Here is a 23,676-nt window from a genome sequence, read left to right as displayed (position 1 = left end):
CTTTCAGCCAACAGCTCCTCCTCTTAAGACTTAATTCGTCGCGGGATCACTTCTCCTTCTACTGTCATTGCTCTTTCTTTGTTGTTGTCTGCCTTATCATGGAAGCTACTATCAGTGACCCACCAATCCATCCTTCGCTTTCTTCCACGGACACTCAGGAACCAACCTCAACTACCAACTTACCACCTCTGCAGACCGCCGTGTTGCAGCTAGATACTTGCGATGTGACAATGAGTAGATCAAGTGAAAGCAGTAGCGATGACGGATCTCGTCAAGGCCATGGTCATCACGAATTACACTCTGTACTGAGCGCGTTGAAACACAGTCTCTCGTTAAAACAGCAAATACAGCCCGTTGTCATGTCGCCTGCAGACAGTGCGACTGATTTGCGAGTCTGTCACGCCGATGATATTAGACGACCTTCCGATGGCACTTTGGGCGATACCAGCGAATCCGACGGCCGGTTATCCTTGGAAACACCCAGCTCCGGCCACGGCAACGATTCGTCAGAAACAGAAGGCACAGTAGTGGATGAAGAGGTTCAGCCTATCCCCGATCAACAGAGTGTTTCCAATCCTGGCAAAGCCCAGGATAAATACGAGGACGAAATCCTTGATCTGCGGTTCAACAATGCCAACTGTGTAGCGCTCCGATCAGTGGACCTGAAAGACGTCGAGCCCAACCTTCTCAATCCTCGAGAGCAGGAGAATGCCGGTATGGTGATACCTATTTTTTTCCATCTGTAGTTTCTCTTATGTGTAAGCTCACACTCACCATGTATTTTTAGACGAGCGTATTTTGGTCGCCATCCACCACTTGTTCAACAATCAATTCACGAAAGCAAAATGCATGTTTGACAGACAAGCAGCCACGTAAGTGCTTACTTGGTATGACCGCGTCTTTGTTTTCCCAATAACAAATCTTCCATTTAACGCGGATACTATAGCGACCCTCTTCACGCTCTTGGTTTGGGATCCATGGCGTTTCTTAAAGGTAAGCGTTCTTCATCCCTGAATATGTCATGCGATACTTATACCTCCTTGTAGCTGTGATGGCAAGTAAAAAGTAGATAGCACGATATAGCAAGGAGCCAGGGCTGATATAACAATAGACAATGAATAACCAAACAACACAGAATGCGATTGAAGTGTTAATGTCAGCTTACGATGTAGCCACGGCTCAAATCAATGGGGCAACCAAGCGAACGATGGGCGACACCGTCGTACGCTATTTCACCAACTACTACAATTCCATCAAATTCAATGCCAGACGCACAGGCCTTCCAGCGAGCCCCAAGCCGGCTACACACACCAGCTTGGAAAAACACAAAATCACATTTATTCCCAACGGCGTGCTTCGTGCTCATGTTGCTAAAGCTGAATGCTGTCTGCAAATGGCTATTCTGAATTTACTTCAGGAAAACGTCGTCGGTTACATCAAATGTGGCCTTAATATCAAACGTGGTAGGTTAAAATTATTCGTCTTATCGTAGGAATGGATCTAGCTAATGTATCCCATCAGCCTATTCCAGTTACAGTGTTGTGTGGCAAGAGTATAAGCGTATGGGCCAGTTATACAATGATTTCATAGACCACGATACGGTGTCAGGCATTCAATTCGGGTAAGAACCTTTTTTGATGTAGTCAGAAAAAAAAAAGAGCAGCTTATTAACGTGAAATATGTGATAGCATCGGTACGGTCCATTTAGTATTGGCCTCTTTACCACAAAAAATTTTGCGTATTGTCTCCTCCTTTGGTTGGAAGGCAGACAAGCATTTAGGGTTCGCCTTATTGAAACTTTGCTTGGAAGAACGACGTATCAGATCGCCTATGGCGTCGCTCATGTAATCATTACACTTTTTATAAACCAAAAAGTATTTGATGGTCTTTTTTTCTAACGGCGTATTGCGCCATATTATTAATACAGGCTCCTCGCATATTACACTATCTTGACCTCACACTGCCCGCAGATCCTGGCTAAAGAATATACCCAACCTGCCATTGAAGTAAGACCGAAAGAAGGCCGTGTATATTGAATACATTTCATGATGTGCTTATTTTTCTTTTTTAAAGACATTACTAGATGCACAGCGATCCTATCCTAATTCTGCGTTTTTCTTGTACTTTGCTGGGCGCACATCACGCTTGGCCCGCAATTTATCGCTGTCGACGCAATCCTTTATGTACGCTATTGAGATTAGCAAAAATGAATGGGCCGAGGTCGAAGTCTTGCATCTCTGTAGCTACGAACTGGGTCTCAATTATATGATGCAGCATAATTGGGAAGAAGCAGGAGTCCTATTTGAGCAGTTATACAAAGAAAAATATTGGTCGCCTGCGATCTTCCGATATCTGCATGCAGCTTGTCTCGAGATGGTCGGTCTCCACACAGAAGCGATCCTTGCTTTTGCCGAAATCCCTGAATTGGTTGGAGGAAAGACAAACTCAAGCACTGCTGCCACGGAACAGTATGTGCTGAGCAAGGTCAAGACTTTCCAAGCAAGCGGTTATCAAGATATGGACATGTCCCTTTGTGCTCTGGAATATCTCTACATACTGAATGCATTCGATTTCATGGACGATCAACTACTGCAACAGAGCCTGGCACTCACAGAGCAAGCGCTTAATCGCATTCTTGAAGCGGAAAAAATGGAGTATGGTATCCGTACACGAGAGCTCTTACCAGAGACGCCGCCCCCAGAATATTTTGATCAGCGCGGAGCCTTGCTTCTATTGAAATCATCTATCCTAAACGCAATGGGCCGTCATCAAGAATCCATCATCCATTTGAACTGGGTTATTGATCACAAGGACAAGATAGAAACCGATAAATGGATCGTGCCCTTTGTCTTTTGGTAGGTCACGCGGTGAATCTGTATCTATTTAAGAAAGAGTAGCTGCTTACGGTTCGTTCTTGATATTCATGAAAATTGGTGTATAGGGAGGCGGGTATCACTGCATGGAGCCTGGATAACAAAAGTCGAGGACGCGCCTTCTGGGAAACGGCCCTCAAATATTCCAAATATGACTTTGAGTATCGACTCGCAGTGGTAAGGCAAACAAAGAAAATGATGAAGAAATCATTCCCTTTGATACTAACCATCCTTCCTAGCGGCTCAATCTTGCGCTCACACGAGCTAACGAGCTCGGCATCTCATCCTATGAAACCACAGCATCTCCTTTGCAAATGAGAGACAGCAGCGTATCTCAGCCCAACGAAACTGAACCAAGTGAATCATAATTTTCTCATCACTAATAATATTTTACAATATGTACGATAGACATTCTGCATAGGATCTGTTCTTCCTATAGAGAAAAGGAACACATTTTATATACGTTTTTCAGCATCAAGCTTTTTTTTTTTTGGATTACACCATGATATTAAAGATGGAGATATTGGTAATTTCTAAGTGACGAATCGTTGCCAGTGTATTGGTCTTGATGGAGTTTCTAAATGACGCATTTGGTTCAAGGAGGCTAAAGGAGTTATGGATGGTCTACTCAAAAAAGTGTTAACCAAAGACCGCGCCATAAAAATACCCAATGTAGTCTATTACCTGCCATGAGCACATTGAAACGGGAATTGGCATGCTGCCAACGCAGTAATTATATGCTGACAATCGCTTAAAGTCAGCAGATCATTAAACATGATGGCACCTAAAGCCGCATGAGACAATCGCAATATATCCACGTATATTTTCATTGGAATTACCTCGGCAAGCTTTGGATTTTAGGATTTCCATCATACCGTGAGGGCACATCTGCATCGCCATATCTGGAAAATCGTGACCTTCCAGCCAGTAAAGGTATTCTTTGATGAGATCGGCCAACATGTCTTCATTGATGATACATCGATCAGCCACAAGTTGAGGCAATTGCTCTATATAGATCGTGTCCTTTCGACTGTCGTTCACACTGAAATGAGGTGAAGCTTCCGAAGTAATAAAATGACGCGACTGAGCCAGCGAAGTGCGGGAAGTTGACTTGCGAAAGTGGCATGAAAAGTGGATGCCCCAAGTATGCAGGTAGGGCGTAAAGCGTACCAACAGCTCATATTCATGAGACGTCAGCTGAATCTTGATGCCGGGATCAATATGTACAGTTTCTATAGGATCCATTCTGGCCAACATTTTTTCCAGCTTGATTCTTTCATCGGCAGCATGCTGATCCACAATCACCAGATTTTCTTGGCCCTTTAATAAAATAAACTTGCCATCCACTTGACCAAGGACATCGGCTTTCAAAAGATCTTCCCGCGACAGTTTGATAGGCAGTTGTATGCCTTGGAATATCTGTATCAGGTTTCAGTTACTGAACCGCTAATATCAGCAGCATGATGTACCTCATATCTCTCATCCCTCTCATCCATAGTCTCCATAGAGCCGCTCTGAGGGGCCTCTTCTAGCACAGACGTTCTATATGTAAAATGGAAATAGCGAGTCAGCAATACATAACGGGTCAAAACTCATACGCAACAATTGGCACCTATGTTTGACATCTCCCCTTCCTGAGCGTAACGTTTCTTTTCTACGGGGGCATGCGTTAGTGTGAAGAGTCATAACTGCTTTGATGACATTGAGTTGTACAAACATGGACGAAGGAGTGGTTGTTGTGAATTTCTTTGTTCCTTCATGATCATCTGTTGACGATGGGTATCGTTCTACTTGTTTATACTGGGCATCAATGGTTTTCACCAGCGCACGATAGCTGCTTTTGTCAAGAAGTTCAAATCTATGCAAAAAAGAAGCAGTAATACGCTCAAGCAAGCGTTTCAAAGTTGCATGAATCTGTCAAAAGGGTCAATTTTACTTTTTTCATACACCGAAATAGAGGACATATATTACCTTGTGTTCGGTCGTCAGTTTTTGGTAAAAGGATATATCACAAGTTGTCATGGAAGGGTGGTCGATGAAAATGAGAAACATGGGATGTTGTGCCATGAATCGTCCTTTAGCTTTGCATCAGTGACAAGTGCGATTTATCAATCCTTTACTTTGTGCGTTACCTCGTTTTTTACGGCTATCCGACTCGTCATTGTCTGGCAACTACAAACTGCAGGTTGATAGGAAGGATCATCCATGACGCACGACACGCAATTATACCTGTGAAGTGTTACTCGAACTGTAGTTCCATATACTGGTTATCGCTTTGTACAGTTCCGCGGTTGAAATCCACTGTCGATTGATATCTTGAAGGTCATGAGTCAATATTTCCCATAAAAATTATGATGTACTACTTGCATATATACTGGTGGATCTAATAACTGATGCATGAGTAACTCTGTAATACAAAAAGAACCCAACTATCAGAATCGACAACCTTTGTCGGTACGCCATGTACTCCAAAGTATGCATGTATTTTTATAGCATGGTCAGAAAGTGTTATCAACTGCAGCGTCTAGAAGTAAGATTGGTAACTATGGCCGTGAACCGTGATCCATCACAAACATACCCGTGAGAGACTGTCACCAAATACTTGTCGAAAAACATCAGCACTGGAGCCACACTAACCAGAGAATCAATTTCATGCAAGTTCCAATGCAAAGAAAAACTCGTCTTACTTTTTTGACCACCAGTAATTTTGTATTGCGCGATAAATCAGTCAGTGAAAAATTGATTTCGGGATACGGAAGTACGATCTGGACCATGCTTCTCCTTATGGAATCCATAGTAACCTGTGCATTAGATAGATCCAGGTTTCTCTTCCGACGTACAGGGTACTGATGGCACGTTAAGCACAGCAAAATTTGAATCGCAGGATTTCATGGTCGTGGTTACCTTGTAAAACAGGTCTTGCACGGTCACGATTGTTCCTGATCGATACCTAGAATCCAAAGTCCCTTTTGTCTTTTGCATAAGCGCCCCTCCCTGTAGAGTGGCTTTAGCTGCCGTGCTAACCAAAAGTAGAATAATAATGCTAGGATGGTACCTTCCACAGCGCCATGTACGCATCTTTCTCTGGGGCATGTCGCGAAGTGATCTGTAAAATGCTTGCTTCAGCTATGCTTGCTAGAGCTGGAAAAGAAAAAATTATGAGTGTGGCTGCCAAATCTCGCCATTACGCATAATACCTTCGCCGCGGAATCCAAAAGAGTGTGTTGACTGCAGATCCGCTATTGTATGGCACTTGGAGGTGACTGTGCCCATGGTTACCTTGACTGATGTGCAGGATAAATTGTTTACTATTGTTCACGTACCGTATCGTGTGGCAAGCTGATCCAAGTCTTGAGATGGAATGCCCACGCCATTGTCTGTCACTCTCACAAGGTATTTGTTGATATTGACCGCTACATCAATTGATGTTGCGTTGGCGTCCAAGGCTACTTTACAGGTGAGTCGCCTGGCAGGATAATGAGTTTCTTAGAGGACTGTATACCGTTGTAGACGAGTTCTTGTAGACACGCTTGAAGCGAAGTAATGACCAGTGATCTGAAATTGTGACAAAAGTCAGCATTTCAAGAAAAACATATATTCTTTCCAGGTGTTTACGATTGTATTTCGCGGATAACCGAAGGATCAAGATGCCGAACGGATGTCATAGTTGCTACATCATGCTTGGTGCACTTTCCTCGCTGAAGACGATTCACCGGGAATTTATTCAATTCCAAATTGATATTCCGCATGTCATTGCATAGGTCACCCATTTACGACGGTAATCTCTTCGATAAAGACAGGAGGTAAAAAAGAAGGTGTTTTATTATTAGCTTTTTGATTTTATCATTACGTTCACCATTGCCTTGCTACAACAGTTTTGTATGCCATTTAATTATTTTTCAGTGTAAGCTGTGGTAACCATTTAAATGACAACGATAATGTTTGACCGTCTTGCATTGCATAAGTGAGACGTTGCGTCCTTTTTGTGTGGATTCATGTGTCCAAACGAAAAGATCAATATCGAAGCGGTTGACGCTGGTGGTAAGTTGCTGTTTACGGGTTATACCTCCGGGGTATCCACAGCAATGAGCTTCTCGCAGATGGTTTCCGAATTTGTGAAAATGGCTACACTTGACTGTTGCTCATTGTTATCATCCTCTGTGACACATCGTTCTTTGTCGTCCATCATGGTATCGTCCAAATGCAAATAAAACGAGTAGCAAATCAGTAAACCAATAACCTATTAAAGCAGCAGTTAGGAAAGTGATCTGATGTTGTTGGTTGCCTTTTCCGTTTTCATCAAGATGAAATCCGATTTTTTACCTGAATGAATTTCAGTGCCCAAAGAGCAATCCCCCATCGATAAATTGGTTCAGCAAAGGCTTTGGCCAGTTTTGGAAAGCAGGGATGATCATAGCTGGACGAGGTTAGCATTGAGCGATCGGAAGGGGAAAGGAATCCTTGACAGTGCCATTCGCTTTCCAGGTGGCTGAGAACGGATGACTGATCGTACGCTTGTTGCCATGATTGGTTCAACTGATCTTGAACATACATGTCTTTATCCAGTAATGCCCATGTCGCTCTTGATACCTGAAAGCTGATCAATGCGATCAATGGTAGAAAGCACTAAACATAATTCCGTTAAGTTGCCTTTTAAGGAGTAATTAGCTATGTGTGAGAACATACCCAATGCACATGTTTGTTTGATCGTAGACTACTGAGCCCTGAAGCGTATAGTGCTATGGCCAGTAAATGAAGCCATTCCAGTTTGAAGGCGAAGGAAGGGATAATCTTGATATTGTCAGAGGTTGATTCGAGTCCTGACAGTTCTGTCAGGAAAGAAAATGCGTTATGACAGGTGATGTATCGGATTATGAAAGGGATCAGTGAGATGCCGATAAACTAGAGAAAATAGGTTCGCCATTACATTGTGGTTTACGAAGCTTGGTCACAGTTATCAGGATTACCATGGATGTGAATGTTAATATAGGGAGCCATATTCGGTGCTTGGTAGATTTTGTAAGAGTCGATCCAGAGATCTCTTCTTGATCATACGGAAGCCGTATCTTTCCTAGTTGCTGCGATATCATCCTTAATATTTGTACAATCCGTTAAGGAATGCAGATTGGCGAGAAAAGTCCATTTTGAATGATGGAATGGCTTTTATAGTAAAACTTTTTTTTCTCTTTCGTTCCCCTTATCTGAAAAAAAAAAGATCAAGCATGTGCATGATAAAAAAAAATTATATGGAAGCGATCAATTGGATTCAAAGGAATTTACGTCGTTTTATTTTACCATGATTCAATTGATTGATTGAAAACTGGGGTTCTTCTCTTCTTTTTTTCGTCACACAGCTTAACTTAAACAACTCATCCACGTAAATAATACCACAATGGCAATGGAAGATCTCTCCCATCTACTGATCTTCCTCCGAAGCAGGAAGATTCACTTTGGGATTGAATAAAAGTGCTTCACGTCCCCAGAAGAAGTCCTATAACAAACCATCAGTTCGATTCGTCATATGACATCGATCCTCATAACTATTTTTTACTCACCCTAGCTCGCCAATTGATATACTCGTATTTAACCCACTCCTTTGGATGATGAGCAGCATGCTCTTGATGCTTGCGATACAAATTATAGGCGTTGATACCAGAGGCAAGTAGTCTAAAATAGCAAGACGGATTTAACAGCCATGATTTCAAAAACTAACAGTATTATACCTACGCAGGAATGCAAACGAATAACGCAATTTTTCTCCAAGTCTCAGCAGCGTCTAAAGAGATGGTACGATGAGTGAATGGGGTACAATGAGCAATGACGATCAGAAATCATCCTAGCCGCTTTACCTGCAGCGTGATGCTTGATAGCTTCGCGCTCAGCTACGAAATCATTCTTGGCAAGGTTGGTCTGATAACGAACACCAAAACGGCGAGCGGAATGGAGTTGAGTAGTGAAGAAAGCACGCGAAGCCATATTGCAAACTGACAGAACGGAGTGAAAGGCGCGGTGATCCGATGGAGAAGAACAGCGGTGTTCGTGTTTGTATCACGTGGGGAAAAAACCCGAGTGGCTGCGCTGTTTGGCATATTTTGAAACCGCCTTGCACTGGACGCTGAGATTAAATCATTATACAACCAATGCATTCCTGCAACGGAAACAATGCAAGTGTGGAATCACCCACTTGCTTTTTTTTTTTCTTCCACCTCAATCTGAAGCAATAATATCAAATGGGCATTTTTTCTAACAGTCATTGTACTTCATTATTGTCAGAACAATAATGCTCAATCATCAGAAGCATCTGTATCTTTGCTCCCTTCGTTTGAGCATTATCCGACTTTAAAGGGGGGCATATTCGTCTGCTGAATCATCGTCTCAAGCTCTGTCACTCAATCTGGCAAAAAAAAAAGAGTGTATAGGGGACTCAAATACGCTTAGATCCGAGTATCATTGGCACCTCTTTTTATAGGAGTCAAAATATCTGAGGTTGATGAATGGAGAAAGGATCATCTCAGAGTGAAGAACGAGGTCGTATGCTCTCTCGGCCGTTCTTCTATCAAAGTGACATAGAAAAGAAATTCCAGGCGCCCAAACGCTGCCTTTGTGCACAAACTTCTTGCGCTTTGGAGTATGAAGTAGTGTTGTTGGAAATGCCTTGTGACTGAAAATTAGCGCGCATAACTCCCAAACATTTTAATAATGGTAGGTATATGCTCTGTACTTCCAACTGGTTCTGTGCTATTTGTGCAGCATATCCCACTGGTCATATGCCAACAATAATTTAGTCATAAACAATATCGCATAGAATATGACAATTGCAAGCATGAATAATTACTGTGTGATAAACGACAACCTGCAATCGCCTACGTATACCATTCGTTAATTGGCAAAAGGAGGACGGATGGTAGTTATGTTATGCATGAAAAGCGGGAAATCTAGTGCCATCGCTGGTGATCTTTTTCTTTTTTTTTCTCACGCTTGGCATCAATCCCGATTGATTCGGTGGCGAAATTTGAATATCGGAGAACGAATCTTTGGAAGGTCTTAAACAACAACAGTAAAACTTTGTTGGCAAGAGCTTCCTCGATTGGGATATAAATGCTCAGGTGCAAAAAGCAGTATGTGTTATTTTTTTCAAAAAGGATTGAGTATTCTAACTTCAATTTGTGTATTGTGATTTGTGAGTTGGTTATCGCTGTTTCATTCCGGTTTCGGTGGCCAGGAGATAGCCAAAGGAAATGCAAATATGATTGGGTAAAACGGTGGCTTTGATTTTTTCAATGATTCATGGTGAACTCCGTTGCTCGGGAACTCTGGTGCCTGTGCGTTTGGCTTTTCTTCTTTCCCTTTTTGATACAACTAATCGATAATATGGCCACAACTGCCACCGAAGCACTTCCCGTAGGATTCGCGATACCCAAAGTTGCCCAAGATCTCGTTGCTGGCACCGTTGGTGGTTGGGCACAAGTCGTGGTTGGTAAGTTACCGAAGCTTTGGAACTTGAATCTCGGTGTTCCGTCCCGGGCATCAACGACATAGCTCATTCTTATTCTTATAGGGCATCCCTTCGATACCTTGAAGGTGCGTCTGCAAACCCAACCTTCACCACCTATTTATCGCAACGCTATGGACTGTTTCCGCCAACTGGTGGCAAAGGAAGGAGTAAGTGTAGACAACGGTAACGAGTGTCAAAGGCACAGGAATAATAACTTGTTTCAAAGCCCAAAGGTCTCTACCGTGGTGTCGCTTCTCCGCTAGCTGGTATCGGTTTTTGGTAAGTCATCCTTTTTTGTTGGATCAAATGCTCCTACCCAGGGAACCTGCTGATCTAAATATCATACTTTCCCTTTATCAGCAATGCGGTTGTTTTCATGTCCAACGGAGAGTTCCGTCGTATATTGCAACAAGGAGATGCCAGCAAGGTGCTATCATTGGGTACGTAACTCGCTATCATGGAGCGAAAAGGGGGAAAAGGATCGTTAAACAGTGGAACTTTGATATGATAGGTGAGATCGCTATTGCAGGCTCTCTAGCCGGTACAGTGATGGCCTTCTGCAACTGTCCCATTGAGTTGTTGAAGGTGAAGCTGCAAACGCAGGATCCGGCTGGTGTCATTGGTGCTTCTGGAAAGCTTGAACCTCCTGTGAGTTTTAGATTTGCTGAGTCATGGGTCTCGAACTAATTTTTCTTACTTCATCTTTTTGATCCTGATAGTATAAAGGAGTTTTGGACTGTGGTATGCGAACTGTTCGAGCCAACGGACCTCAGGGCGTGTATCGTGGTTTGGGCATCACTTTGTTGAGAGATTCTCCCAGTTACGCTTTTTATTTCGGTACGTAAAAATAGAGTGCACTATATAGCCGCAAGCTCACCAGTTATCCTTTCATAGTCACATATGAAGGATTGAAGCGAGTGTTCCAGTCCATGAAGTCTGATCCAAATGCTGAACTTTCGACGTTGGATCTGTTAATGGCCGGTGGTTTGGCCGGTTTCGGTGCATGGATTCCCGCTTATCCTCAGGATGTCATCAAAAGCCGTATACAAAACGACGTCAGGTAAAGGAAGAAGGAACTTCGTCTGCTTTGGGGAGTACTGCAGAATCTTAACCTAAACCATAGAATCAAATCGGTGTCAGCCGCTGTGCGATCGTTGTTACGAGAAGGTGGTCCCAGGGCATTCTTCAATGGCGTCGGCCCTACCATGGCCAGAGCTTTCCCCGCCAATGCAGCCACTTTCTTTGCATATGAAATGACCATGAAGGCTATGAGCTAAGATGCCGTCGACTAGGATAATAAAATATTAGAATATTTTGAGCTTATATTGCACTGTTAGATTTGCGGTAGTTATATTTTCATTCGTTTGTAACATAGCATCTATAGAACTGAACATCACATTTAAATAGAGATTACCTACCATTCATTACCGTCGATCCCGATAAAGTACTCTGCGACGACCGTTTCGAATGCGGTGTCTCCATGCTTAGTGGCAATATCTTGATAATTTTCCTTACGTCGCCGGGTCTCCGTACTTGGTACTGGCGGCCTAAAGAACTGATCATTCTGGGCGCATGAAATCAATATATGGGAACTGACTCTGTCCGTGATCAACAGATGTTTTTGCATTATAAAGCTTTTAATTTCCATGGCAATACAATAACTCACAGCATGGATGCCACCCACAGCTAGTTGTAAAATATGTTCTAATTACTAGCATGAGAAGCAGAATATTGTGGATGAATATTAGCTTTGCAAAACGACGCCTGAAAGTTCTTTTAGCAGCCAAATTATCATTATATGATTCTCCATATTGTTAGTCGCATGAAGAACCAAGGTTGAACAAAATTTCATCAGGAACATTAGGGATTCAGTCGAATCTTGAGACAGAAAGCGTCGATGACTGTCGCATCAGCATAGTCTGTCGTCAGTGCAATTCCACGACAGGGCAAGTACGAAACTAACAGTCGCGTATATAAGCACGGGCAAGTTCATATAACTTATCAAGGCTAATGTTTAAATTGATCAAGATATATCAGAAAAAGGGGAAGACTGAGAGGCATCGATAGGAAGCTAAGACCGTTGCCTGGATTGTGAGGGTAATAAAGCCGGTTACAGTTCCGAGTGACCAGCAAAAAAATCCCTGAGTCAGCTTACCGAAGGTCTCTTAGATCTTTGAAACAATATCAACTGTGTAGACTCCTGCTCAAAAGTCACCGTAGGAATTTCAAAATTTCTAATTTCCAAAAATAATAATCGAAAATGCAATGATATGTTTCGATGGACAGCGTCCATAATAAAAGGCCATCCGAACAACTCCAAAATTTATAGTTGAGATATCCGATAACCTGTAACAAACAATATTTAATACAACGTTTGACCGCCTTCTTTCTCTATTACAATGCGGCACCTATGGGGCATCTAATCACTACAGAGCTTGCAGGCTTTCTGGTCCTGTCCTGGTGAGGATGTCTTTTTGCTGGTGGCCCCCGTCACGAAGGTTTTTCGTTTTTTTTTTTTTTTTTTTTTTTCCGTTGTCCGCGTTGCTTGCCTGCCCCTTCGGCGTTGCTTCTGTTCCTTCCGGACAACTTTTTTTTTCCTGACCTTGTCTCCCGCTTGTGTCCTTTTCCGGGTGGTCGTGCTTGTGGTCGTGCTTTTTTTTCTCTGGCGTTCTCTCCTGTGTCCCTTCGGTTGGACGTCTGGTTTTTTTTTTTTTTGGGGGGGGGGGTGTTTTCCTCTTGTCGTTCCTGGATGTTTCTTGGTTTTTCCTCGCCTCTCCTGGGCGGTTATCGCCGTCCTCCCCAGGATGCGGACTTCTGGAAGAGGTCCAGAGGTTACGGTAAGTTTTTCAATGAAGTAAGAAAGCTGTATAAGATATACTTTCACTGACGGCTCTTGTTTTCTTTATATCTTCTTCTCTCCCTAATCTGGTCATTTTCCAACACGCGAATTAATTATCTTTTATTTACTCTCATCATTTGATGTTTATGCTTTTTTATGTCTTTTTCTTGTATTGCCATTTCTCTTTTTTCTGTATCATTAGTTTGCATTTTACTTTTATGAGTTTCAAATTCCTACGGTGACTTTGAAATAAACAGTAAGAAGTCGCATTCAGCCGCGAGTCGAACTTTAGATTGTTTGAGAAGAGACGCTCAAAAGACTAGATTTCCAGACCAAAAGTGAACTGTCGTTTATTCATGGCAAGTTATACTTTTGTCTATTCTTCTATTTGATCGGAGACTATCATGAGGCAGGGTTGTTATACTCTGGTAGGCGATAGTCGGAGCTGTGGCTTGGGTTCAGATCCCGATGATGACGTTGATGGGTTCACGACAATGCGACGAGCGCGCATCCCAAAAACGTTTTGCAGAGAAAAGATAATTTGCCGTGATGATGTCACCTTCCCATTTTTTTTAATGTGCAACTTTATGCATTTGGGAAAAACCACAGGATCCTTGGCAGTGGTGCCAGTGTTTTAATTTTTGATTATATTACTTCTTTTCTGATAGCATCTTGATGCGGTTGTCTCCTGCAAGTCCAGAGTATAATGGCATAGCAGCTCTTAATATTCTTTACGAGGCTGGTTCGTTAAAATTTTTGTCCATGCTGGCTGAGTATACCATGGACTCATTTTAATCGCATACGAACGAATAGGCCTAGATGAAAACAATAGACCAATTGTAGTTTTGAGCGCTTGCAAGTTCCCTGATCCTGATGTCGTGGATTATGACCTCATTTTAGAGTAAGTGCTCCGAACTCATTCTTCTCAAGTACAGGAAACTCACATTGGCGCGACGGCAATCAAAAAGCTACCTTATGCAGCGATTGTAGGTCATCTTTGCCTGTATTCGACTCGCTCGGAACCAAAATAAGCCAACTTTAATGTAGGGATCATTTTGTGGAAAATGATTACGTGCTTGTTTTCTTCTCGTCACCCGCTCTCTATCGACCGTCGTGGTTTTGGCTGTTGAAAGCTTATCGTATGCTGGATCGCAAGTAAAATTTCTGAGTGGGAAAAGAAAGAGAGAACGCAAAAAAGGAGAGCAATGGGCTTAAAGTTTTGAAAACTTGCAAAGGTACAAGAAGAATCTCAAGTCATTGCTGGTCGTCCATTTAACTACGACTTACCGAGTTATTTTTGATTTGGCCAATCGAATAGCAAGGTAATTGTACTACTGTTTATTATTCACTTGGGGAGAATGCTCGGGAAACATTCACGCTGACCATTGTCTTCTGATAGTCCGAAATTTGCTCGCAAGTTGCACTACATCTCATCGCTGCAGGAACTTGATGCAATCATCCCCTTGGGGCAACTGAACATTCCACAAGCGGTTGTTGATTATGAACTCCAGTTATCGCCTGTGACCACATCCGAGTCTTCCCGTTCAGGAACCAAGCGCCGAGTCCAAAAGAAGGTGGTAACACCTTCAGTGGCCTTTGGACGATCTTTGGAAGATCTAGCCCAATTGGAAGGTTACACTGCACATCCCTCCGACGATGATCCATTTATTCCTGAATTCGTGCGTCGGATTATCCAGCATCTAAAGGCATCAGGTAACGTGATTGCTTGCTTTATTTTTTGGTTTTGATCTTTAGTTTTATTGCCTTTTTCCCTGTTTGCAGTTGGCTAATATTGAATAATCAGGACTCCGTCAGGAAGGATTGTTTCGCATTCCACCTTCCGCCTCCGAACTGCAGCAAGTGAAACAAGCTTTCAATCGAGGTATGCATTGTCTCAAAACGATAAATGGCATGTGGAACTCTGGTATAAAATACTGCCAAAAAGCAATGCCACCAAGAGTTATTAACAAAGGAGAAAACACACAGTTCATGTGAAAATTATGAAACTCATGCTTAATATTTTTTTTAGGAGAAACTGTGGATTTAGCGAATTACGATATTCATTTATCAGCCGCTTTACTGAAAGTCTTTCTACGAGAGCTTCCCGAGCCACTGTTATCCGCTGATTTGGCCGATAAACTAGAGGATTTGACAGGTATAAAAAAAAAAAAGAAACAAAGGGTCCCTTTTTTAGACGGCGTTTAAACCGACTGAATTTTTTTAGACATGGATTCGTATCCCCAGGAGCTTTTGAAGCGGGTTCATTCGCAGGTGATGGAGGACTGTAGCAAAAGAGCGCATGTTGTGGGATTTTTACAGTATCTCTTCAAATTCCTGAACGAGGTAGTACAGCATTCGAACCGCAACTTGATGACAGCCCGAAATCTGGCCATTGTATTTGCTCCGACCATAATCCGTGCTGCAGGCAGCGACGGATCTCCCGTACCCACCACGCAGGATGCGGCGATTGCGCGTGCTGCTGTTTACATGCGACAAGTGCAACGCGATATGTGTATTATTAAAATACTTATTCAAGAATATCACGAACTATTAAAATGGTGAACAATTGTTTACATCGCTTATTTCCATCCGGTGCTTGTTCCCCAAGAGGGAAAAAGCCAAATTCAAAAAAATGTATACTTTTTTTTTTCTTTTTCATTTTAAAAAACCGCTCTTGGGGGGATTGAAATGCCGATCAGCACCGATGTTTGGGAAGCCTAAAGTTTTTGACTTGCTTTAGGCATCAAGGTTACAATTGTTTTTTTATTCTTCTTTCTCTTCGATTTGTTGTTCAAATCCTCTTCCACTTTTTATTCCTTTTTCCTTGCCTTTTTCCGGTCGCCTCCTTAATTTCCTTTTCTTTATAGCAACACGCTTTATCTTGCCATTTCTTTTTTCATCGTCTGAAATCTTTCTTTTTTTTTTTCTTTCTTTCTGAAGTCCTCTATACTTCTCCAATCTCTTTCAAAGCAACAAAAAAAAAAAAAAAAAGACCGTGAATAGATTTCATCATGGAGCCTTCATCTCCGCCGCCAAGCCAGCAACCCCAGTTGCAAGAGGAGGCCAAGGCTGCTCAAGCGGTAGCCAATGAGGCCATCAAAACAAGCGCTCCCGACAGCAATGTATATACGTTTGATGCAGAACTGTCTCCTGCTCAAAAAGAAGCCCAAGCCGAGAAGAAGGCCAACCTGGGTACAATCGATAAACAGGCGCAAGAAAACAAAGCACCGCCCTTGGCCACGGACCTTGATACTGCAGACACGTCAGATATCGCCGCTGCGATTTCATCGGCTGGAGCCAAAACCGTAGCACCCGCACCTGCAAAAGACCAAGACACGTACGATATTCCCGGTACTTTTACGGAAGGGTACCGCAAAGGTCTTCCAGATTGGTATAAAGTAGGCTGGACCGCATTTTCAGCCTTGCCTAACCCGGGCGATGAAGTCATGATGACCAACCTCAGTCAACACTTGGATGCAGATGCATTAGCTGAAATTTTCAAACCGTCGCGTACAGACAGTGGCGAGAAAACCGACGATCTCATATCTCAGTTCCTCAGCGAAGCTTATTACGGTGAATGGTATCATAATACGGCGGCGATGATCTTTGCCGTCTTCTTCACATGGCTTCTGACTCGATTTGGGGCCGGTTTAATGGGATGTCTTGTCGTGGGTGCATTCTTAGGTAAGGTGTCTGGAGGGGGAAAATAAAAATAAAAGGAAAATAGAAAGTACGGACGTGGATGGAAGGGCGAGATCTATTCCCTTTTGGGAAAGACGTAGCGTAGGACAAGAAAGAAAAACGAAACAACGGTCTTGGCCTATTTTGAGATGGGCGCCATCATTCATGTTACTAATCTTTCCCAAAACCTTTTTTTGCAGCGACGTACTACCAAACATCTATCCGACGACTCCGACGTAATGTTCGTGATGACTTGCAGCGAGAAATGATGACCACCAAGTTGGAAACCGATACTGAGACCGCAGGATGGATTAATCACTTCTTGTCGCGATTCTGGCTTATTTACGAACCGGTATTATCAGCTCAAATCATTGGTATCGCTGATGCCATTTTGATTGAGAATACACCTTCGTTCCTCGATTCCATTCGTCTCAGTGCATTTACTTTGGGCACCAAAGCTCCCATTGTCGAAAGCATCAAAACTTATCCCAAGACAGAGCCCAACGTTGTGGTAAGTGGTTCAAAATCCTTTTTTGTAAAGTGTTGCTTGAAGTTTCAATTGCAAGTGTAACTTAAAAAAATTCTTGGGTTGCCCTTTTAGTGCATGGACTGGAAAGTCTCATTTATTCCCAACGATGTACTGGATCTGACCCATCGTGACTTGCAATCCAAAGTGAACCCCAAGATTGTCCTGACCATTCGCGTCGGTAAGGGTATGATTGGTGCTGGTATGCCCGTTCTTCTTGAGGATCTGGCCTTCAGTGGTACCATGCGTCTGCGATTCAAGCTGTTCAATGAATTCCCCCATGTCAAGACCGTTCAAGCCTCCTTTTTGGAACCTCCCCAGTTTGATTACTCTCTCAAGCCTGTTGGCGGTGAAACGTTTGGTTTCGATATCAATAACGTAGGGCTATTGATTTTTTGGATATGCACAAATGTCCTAGGTTCGCTCAATGCTGTTTTTTTTCATTAGATTCCCGGATTGCAGACTTTTGTCCAAGAACAAGTGCATGCTACGCTTGGTCCCATGATGTATGCACCTAATGTTTATACTCTGGATGTGGCTGGTATGATGGCCGGTACCACTGATCTAGGTAAGCAAGCTTGTGTGAGATAAAAAGTGTCTTTTTTTCTCGATGATAGACTTACAAATGTCCGTTTCGATTGTTAGATTCCGCAAACGGTGTACTGGCTATCACGGTATATTCCGCCTCCAATTTGAAGGCCTCTGATTTATTCGGTACCTTGGATCCATATATCACTTTCCATATCGGCAATGTGCACAACACCGAGTTGGGTCGTACCTCAGCTCACGAAGATCAGAACAATCCTAAATGGGATGAAAGCCATTTCGTCCTACTCAATAACTTGAATGACTCTATTTATTTGCAAGTGATGGATCGTAATTCGAATCGCAAAGATACCCCTGTTGGCGTTGCCACATGCGATTTGAAGGATCTTGCTGAAGCCAACAACGTATTGGAAGGATTGAATCTAGTGGTACTCCGTAATGGCAAGGCGGTCGGAGAAATCAAATGTGATATGCGCTACTTCCCCGTGTCACGACCGGATAAACAAGAAGATGGCACCATCATCCCTCCTGCTGAATCGAACAGTGGTATTTTACGGTTTACGGTCCATGAATGCAAGCAACTCGGTGGAGAGAAGAAAGGCGGTCTTAGCCTTCCTTTGGTGGGAAGCTCGGATGTCAATGCTTATGCGATTGTCCGTGTGAATGGCCAAGAACGTCTACGCACCAAAGCGTTCAAACGTAGTATCAATCCTCGCTGGGACAAATATGTGGAAGTTTTCGTCGCTGATAAGACCATGCTGGATCTTGGTGTGAACATCGTGAACAGCAAAGAATTCAGTGAAGATGAAGTCATCGGTCGGTGGCGCTCGAGCTTATTGGATATGGAAGAACAGTTAGTGAAGCAAGGTTTAGACTGGTGGAGTCTCAAGGATGGCGCTGGCAAGATTCATCTCAGTGCTGTCTGGAAACCCGTCGTCATGACAGGTTTTGCTGAAGGATTGGGTCATGGTTCTTATCGTAAGTATCAGTAGTCTACGTTTCGTTTGCCCCTCATCAGAGGAGCGATCAACAACCTTTTCTACTATATGTCTGTTTGAGCATTGATTGATTGAGGATTGCGGGGTCAATCTTTTTTTGTTTAGGTTCGCCCATTGGTGTGGTGAGAATTAAATTCTTTGGCGCTAAAGATCTCAAGAACGTGGAAGCGATGACGGGTGGAAAATCGGATCCGTATGTCCGTATCTTATCGGGAATGCAAGTTCGTGGACAAACCGAATATATCGACGACAATCTGGACCCTACGTGGGATACGGCCCTCTACGTGCCTGTTCACTCCATTCGGGAAGACCTTATTTTGGAAGTCATGGACTACAATGAGTTCCAGAAGGACAAGACTTTGGGTCAGGCTGATTTGATTCTCAAGGACATTATTCGGGAAACCACCACGCCTGATGGCCAGAAAGTCTATGAAGGCGTACATAAATCACCGCAGGATCGGTAAGTGAAAGGAGAAAACACAACGTTCACCGTTGATGAATGGGATTTTTTTAACATTATTCATAGTCACGCCGATTTACTTAACCATGAGCGTAAGAAGGGCAAGGGTACTTTGCATTATGAAGTGTCATTTCATCCTACCTTGGAGTTGGCGAAGAAGGAAGATGAAAAGAAGGATGAAACTCAAGCTGCTGAAGCCCCTGCAGAACAAACTAATGGAACTACCCCAGCTCAGCCTGACACTGAGACCTCGACTGCTCCTGTAAAAGAAGAACTGCCCGAGAAAGATTTGCATGGTGAGCTTATCAAATATACCGAAGATAAACGAATCGATTTATTGGCCTACAACTCCGGTATTCTGTCCGTCACCATTCACGCTGCTCAGCTGCCGGAAAAGGAAAAGGTGACGGCTGACATCTTACTGGATTCCAATGATGCCCAGTACCGCACTGCCCAGGTCAAGGGTCGCGACTTGCCTTTCAATGAGACCGGTGACGCTTTTGTCAAGGAACTGGACTTCTCGCGCCTAGTGGTTCGTTTGAAGCCCGTCAAGGATAACGACAAGGAAGATTCCTATGTCGGTTTTTGGACAAACCCCGTTCGCGATATTGTGAAGAAACTTCAAACCCGTTCGGCCGAAGAGCAAGAACTGATTGAACTCAAAGGCGAAGAATTCAAGTTGTTGGAATGTCCTGGTGGTACGATTCGCTTGAGCTTCGCTTACCGACCCGTCATCCAGTTTGCTTTGGACCCCAGCGAAAGCCTGGAAAACCAGGGTAACCTCACGGTCACCCCGTTGAAAGCAAGCAATTTGCGTGCAGCCGATCGTTCAGGTACCAGCGATCCCTTCGTGGTCTTCCGTTTGGATGATATCAAGGTTCACAAGACAGAGGTGTACAAGAAACAGCTTAACCCGGTATTCAAGGATGAAGTCTTCACGGTGCCTGTTTTGCGCCGTATTGGTGCACGACTGACCGCTCAGGTCTATGACTGGGACCAGATTGGCAAGGATACGTTGCTCGGTGAGGCGCAAATTCCATTCATGGCGGAGCAACTGGAAAGTTTTGCTGCCAAGGAAGTGGAAGTGGACCTTGGCGAGGGTGCCACGCTCAAAGTTCGCTTATTATGGCAACCACAATTGTTGGCCAGAAGACGTACCGGTACTTCCTTGCTGTCGGCAACCACACGTATGTTTACTAGCGCTCCCGGTGCGGCACTTGGTGGTGCCAAATCCTTTGCTGGTGCCGGTCTTGATGCTGGTCTTGGCGCGGGAGGCAAAGTATTTGGTGCTGGCGGTAAAGTGCTTGGTGGCGGCGTGTCTGTCATTGGTGGCAGTGTATCCGCTCTTGGCAGTGGTATCCGCGGTATCGGACGTCTCGGCAAGAAAGAGAAACCGTCAGCCGCCGATTCTCCTGTCACACCCAGCCCTACCAATTCCTCTATCATTGCTGCCGAAGCACATCCCACTACGAACGGTCAGCCTCTCGTTGAAGCTGCCTCGCCCGTCGCTCCTGCCCCAACGCATATCAGCCGATCGACGAGTTCCAATCTTCAAATGGACCGAAAAAGTATGGATTCCACTATTAGCGGAACAGCGGCACGCTCCATTGTGAATACAGACAGCAGCGGTAAGTAATGGATATAATGTCACATACATGCAGCATGTACCAGAGAAAGGGAAGAAAAGAAAATCTCATTGAGTTTATGGATGATAGATGGGTCTGCCGGTCGCGACGGCACCATCCATGTGACGCTTTCTTCGGCTCGAAATTTGAAGGCCATGGATAGAAGCGGTACCAGTGATCCTTATGTTCGTGTCCGTATTGGCAACAAGGTGGTTTACAAGACCAAACATATCAAGAAGACTTTGACGCCAGAATGGTAAGTTTCAATCGGTCACATCAACGTTTCTGCCGCAGAATGTCTCTCAGCGACGGTGCACTAAACATTGCTCTATTATAGGAACGAATCGTTCTCTTACAGAATCGGTTCCGGAAAATCCGTGATGGATATCAAGGTGAAAGATCACAACACATTGAAAGATGATGTGGATATTGGTGAAATCACATTTGATGTCTGGGAGCGTCTCCAAAATGGACAAACCGCTTTTGATGGTTGGGTGCCTTTGACACCTGAAGGCACGGGCGAACTTCATGTTCGTGTGGAATTGAGCGACAGCCTGGAAAATGGCAGCTCAGGTCGTGGACTGTTTGGCAAACGCATCTAATCTCTTTTCATCCTATTAATGTACTATGGATTTATTATCTTTTTTCTTTCTCTACCTAAAATTTGTACTCTCTATTGGATTATTTCTCTGTAAAACGCAGCCATATTTTGGCAATGGATCTCCAATAAAAAACAATATGATTTTGCGTTCGAGGAACCTTAGGCCTTGAAAAAAGGCAATTCGAAGACCGCCATGGGCGACTGCGTTTTTTTTTGCGCTCACTGTGAATTTCCTTGAAAGCCACCTACATTTTCAAAGATATCCAATTGCAGCTGGTCATTGCTCCACTGAGGCTTTGTTACCAATGTTTATCCTTTCCGAGATTGAGGACACAGTCAAGGTTGAACCCAACGATTTCCGAAAGGATAATCACATTGCCATTACGGATGTGCTGAACGAAAAATACGCGAATAAGGTCGGTAGCGTTAGCAACAGGCCCTTGAAAGCTACTTCAATAGGTTGGATGTCAATATTCCGAAACTAAGCACAAATGACGAACAGATAGTACAAGAGGTTGGCTTGTGCATTTGTGTGTATGATATCTTGCATGCCTCCGATGGATTTATCCTGTATGGTGATGGTTGTAGTTACATCAAAGGTAAGAACCTCGAGCAAGTTTGCATCGATGATGCAAAGTGACAAGACGGTTGGCTGACAGAGTGACAACAGTCCTTTTCCGCGTTGTTGTTTTCCGCCCTTTTGTGGGTGAAATTTTAACAGGAAAGATCAAGAGCTGCTCACCGCGAGGTGTCCGAGGTAAATATTTTCAGAACTGATCATGATGTTGATTTGGTGGTGGATATTGAGTTGTTTTCATTCAGTGACTATGGGATTTTTCGATGATATTCATATTCCCGGAGCGGCATTGCAAGCAGGATCCGAGTTGTAAGTGTGGCGGCAAATAGATATGAATGAAGGGGTTCGTGTTCCTGACATTTTTTTTTTTTTTTTTTTTTTTTTTACTTTGTTTGTCACAGTGATCCGGCTGAACAAGTGTGGGTATGGAATTACGACGGAGAAAAACTGTTTATGGACATTGACGAACCGATCCGATTTCGTGTATTGCGAGAATTCTTTACCGATACAACGCCTACCGTGCTTCCAGCCTCTGGATCTCAACAAAGACGCCAATCCATTGCTGATACCTCGGCAAATAGCGATTTAGTAGCGAACTCCACTAAAATACCTCCCTATTCCTTAACTGTAAGTGAAGGGCAGTGTTGAATCGAGAGGATACACTGGATGCTAACGTCATATCCTTTTGTAGTGCACAATTCAAGAAGATGGTTTAGGCTTATTATCCTGGTGGGGAAGCTAAAAATTGTTTAAATTTGATGTTGTCCTGGTCCTTTCTTCATTTTTCCCACCTTAATTTTGTACATTTAGACATCATTTCTGTTGTTCTTTTCTTTCTCGATCTCTTCATATATCATAATGTAAATCATCTTATTCACCACATGAATATTTAAGCTGTGACATGCACGGACTTATAAATCGGCTTCTTGTGTTTGTGTGTCAAAATACAATGCGGGCTTGCATGGTACAGATCAATATTAACCTGTGGGTTATTGATCTGATCGTTGACTTTTGATAATATTCAGAAAGAAATCTCAAAGTAATTACGAACGACAGCAGAATTGTATGAGCCCAACCCCCTGAACAACACGGACGACCAGATAAGCTGGTTGATCAACAAGTCTTGTCGAAAATCCTACTTTCAAAGCTACACTTGTAAATCTTTAGTCGATTGAAGAAGACAGGCGACAATAACCAGACAGTCTATGGGCGGACAAATCATACAGAAGATTACTGCAATTCATAGCGGCGAAACAAAAACGTAATTGCAAGACTTTCGGTGCCACCTCTCAAAAAGCCCCCCGTTAAAGATTGGTATCAAAACACGTTCATTGGATTTGCCTGGGACTCAAGGCTACGGAAACAACCTTGCAGACCGCTGCTTAACATGGCTCTCAATGTGTTTTCACATCCAAAAGCTGGGTTGTATACATCATAACAATGGGATAGAGTGCT

General features: G+C 43.4%; 8 protein-coding genes across 8 annotated transcripts; 5 read left to right on the top strand and 3 right to left on the bottom strand.

Moving 5' to 3' along the window:
• The first annotated feature begins 332 nt into the window (after nucleotides 1–332).
• Nucleotides 333–3,441, top strand: BYT42DRAFT_382412 (uncharacterized protein). Its single transcript, XM_051563310.1, has 10 exons — nucleotides 333–714; nucleotides 788–872; nucleotides 947–999; nucleotides 1,112–1,463; nucleotides 1,522–1,621; nucleotides 1,689–1,844; nucleotides 1,928–2,006; nucleotides 2,074–2,855; nucleotides 2,942–3,050; nucleotides 3,113–3,441. Exons 1-10 carry the CDS (start codon nucleotides 709–711, stop codon nucleotides 3,239–3,241), a joined length of 1,851 nt encoding a protein of 616 aa, XP_051422436.1. The 5' UTR covers nucleotides 333–708; the 3' UTR covers nucleotides 3,242–3,441.
• Nucleotides 3,369–6,665, bottom strand: BYT42DRAFT_574154 (uncharacterized protein). Its single transcript, XM_051568810.1, has 19 exons — nucleotides 6,489–6,665; nucleotides 6,376–6,428; nucleotides 6,197–6,319; nucleotides 6,071–6,136; nucleotides 5,929–6,014; nucleotides 5,778–5,867; nucleotides 5,561–5,719; nucleotides 5,452–5,505; nucleotides 5,320–5,397; nucleotides 5,241–5,256; nucleotides 5,103–5,188; nucleotides 5,006–5,045; nucleotides 4,845–4,948; nucleotides 4,591–4,787; nucleotides 4,486–4,527; nucleotides 4,343–4,415; nucleotides 3,713–4,292; nucleotides 3,558–3,657; nucleotides 3,369–3,497 (listed from the first exon to the last, which is right to left on the bottom strand). The coding sequence occupies exons 1-19, from the start codon at nucleotides 6,641–6,643 to the stop codon at nucleotides 3,407–3,409; spliced, it is 2,193 nt and encodes a 730-aa protein (XP_051422435.1). The 5' UTR covers nucleotides 6,644–6,665; the 3' UTR covers nucleotides 3,369–3,406.
• A 130-nt stretch (nucleotides 6,666–6,795) lies between these two features.
• Nucleotides 6,796–7,871, bottom strand: BYT42DRAFT_615075 (uncharacterized protein; the record flags this gene model as incomplete). Its single annotated transcript, XM_051571921.1, has 5 exons — nucleotides 6,796–6,852; nucleotides 6,940–7,113; nucleotides 7,197–7,499; nucleotides 7,560–7,702; nucleotides 7,841–7,871. The coding sequence occupies 5 exons, from the start codon at nucleotides 7,869–7,871 to the stop codon at nucleotides 6,796–6,798; spliced, it is 708 nt and encodes a 235-aa protein (XP_051422434.1).
• Nucleotides 7,872–8,133: 262 nt separating this feature from the next.
• Nucleotides 8,134–8,915, bottom strand: BYT42DRAFT_574147 (cytochrome c oxidase, subunit VIa). Its single transcript, XM_051568809.1, has 4 exons — nucleotides 8,723–8,915; nucleotides 8,601–8,649; nucleotides 8,429–8,540; nucleotides 8,134–8,364 (listed from the first exon to the last, which is right to left on the bottom strand). The coding sequence occupies exons 1-4, from the start codon at nucleotides 8,847–8,849 to the stop codon at nucleotides 8,290–8,292; spliced, it is 363 nt and encodes a 120-aa protein (XP_051422433.1). The 5' UTR covers nucleotides 8,850–8,915; the 3' UTR covers nucleotides 8,134–8,289.
• Nucleotides 8,916–10,244: 1,329 nt separating this feature from the next.
• On the top strand, nucleotides 10,245–11,645 carry BYT42DRAFT_594253 (mitochondrial carrier domain-containing protein; the record flags this gene model as incomplete). Its single annotated transcript, XM_051570755.1, has 8 exons — nucleotides 10,245–10,350; nucleotides 10,432–10,535; nucleotides 10,595–10,647; nucleotides 10,729–10,808; nucleotides 10,880–11,016; nucleotides 11,088–11,205; nucleotides 11,263–11,428; nucleotides 11,492–11,645. 8 exons carry the CDS (start codon nucleotides 10,245–10,247, stop codon nucleotides 11,643–11,645), a joined length of 918 nt encoding a protein of 305 aa, XP_051422432.1.
• Nucleotides 11,646–13,824: 2,179 nt separating this feature from the next.
• On the top strand, nucleotides 13,825–15,799 carry BYT42DRAFT_574141 (Rho GTPase activation protein). Its single transcript, XM_051568808.1, has 9 exons — nucleotides 13,825–13,949; nucleotides 14,021–14,108; nucleotides 14,176–14,193; nucleotides 14,255–14,362; nucleotides 14,443–14,529; nucleotides 14,607–14,920; nucleotides 15,012–15,089; nucleotides 15,237–15,362; nucleotides 15,432–15,799. The coding sequence occupies exons 1-9, from the start codon at nucleotides 13,883–13,885 to the stop codon at nucleotides 15,767–15,769; spliced, it is 1,224 nt and encodes a 407-aa protein (XP_051422431.1). The 5' UTR covers nucleotides 13,825–13,882; the 3' UTR covers nucleotides 15,770–15,799.
• A 382-nt stretch (nucleotides 15,800–16,181) lies between these two features.
• On the top strand, nucleotides 16,182–21,807 carry BYT42DRAFT_574136 (C2 domain-containing protein). The gene is made up of 9 exons (XM_051568807.1): nucleotides 16,182–16,891; nucleotides 17,089–17,399; nucleotides 17,490–17,792; nucleotides 17,862–17,982; nucleotides 18,060–18,938; nucleotides 19,064–19,418; nucleotides 19,485–21,046; nucleotides 21,134–21,299; nucleotides 21,381–21,807. Exons 1-9 carry the CDS (start codon nucleotides 16,219–16,221, stop codon nucleotides 21,643–21,645), a joined length of 4,635 nt encoding a protein of 1,544 aa, XP_051422430.1. The 5' UTR covers nucleotides 16,182–16,218; the 3' UTR covers nucleotides 21,646–21,807.
• Nucleotides 21,808–21,900: 93 nt separating this feature from the next.
• Nucleotides 21,901–23,158, top strand: BYT42DRAFT_574133 (DNA-directed RNA polymerase III subunit RPC8-like protein). The gene is made up of 6 exons (XM_051568806.1): nucleotides 21,901–22,060; nucleotides 22,147–22,243; nucleotides 22,315–22,401; nucleotides 22,467–22,530; nucleotides 22,623–22,848; nucleotides 22,913–23,158. Exons 1-6 carry the CDS (start codon nucleotides 21,950–21,952, stop codon nucleotides 22,961–22,963), a joined length of 636 nt encoding a protein of 211 aa, XP_051422429.1. The 5' UTR covers nucleotides 21,901–21,949; the 3' UTR covers nucleotides 22,964–23,158.
• Nucleotides 23,159–23,676: the final 518 nt, after the last annotated feature.

Source organism: Radiomyces spectabilis, assembly GCF_025331425.1.
Source record: "Radiomyces spectabilis strain NRRL 2753 chromosome Unknown BYT42scaffold_8, whole genome shotgun sequence".
In the NCBI taxonomy this organism is placed as follows: Eukaryota; Fungi; Mucoromycota; class Mucoromycetes; order Mucorales; family Radiomycetaceae; genus Radiomyces; species Radiomyces spectabilis.
Note: the sequence above shows the minus strand (reverse complement) of the source record. Positions and strands in the feature narration are given on the sequence as shown.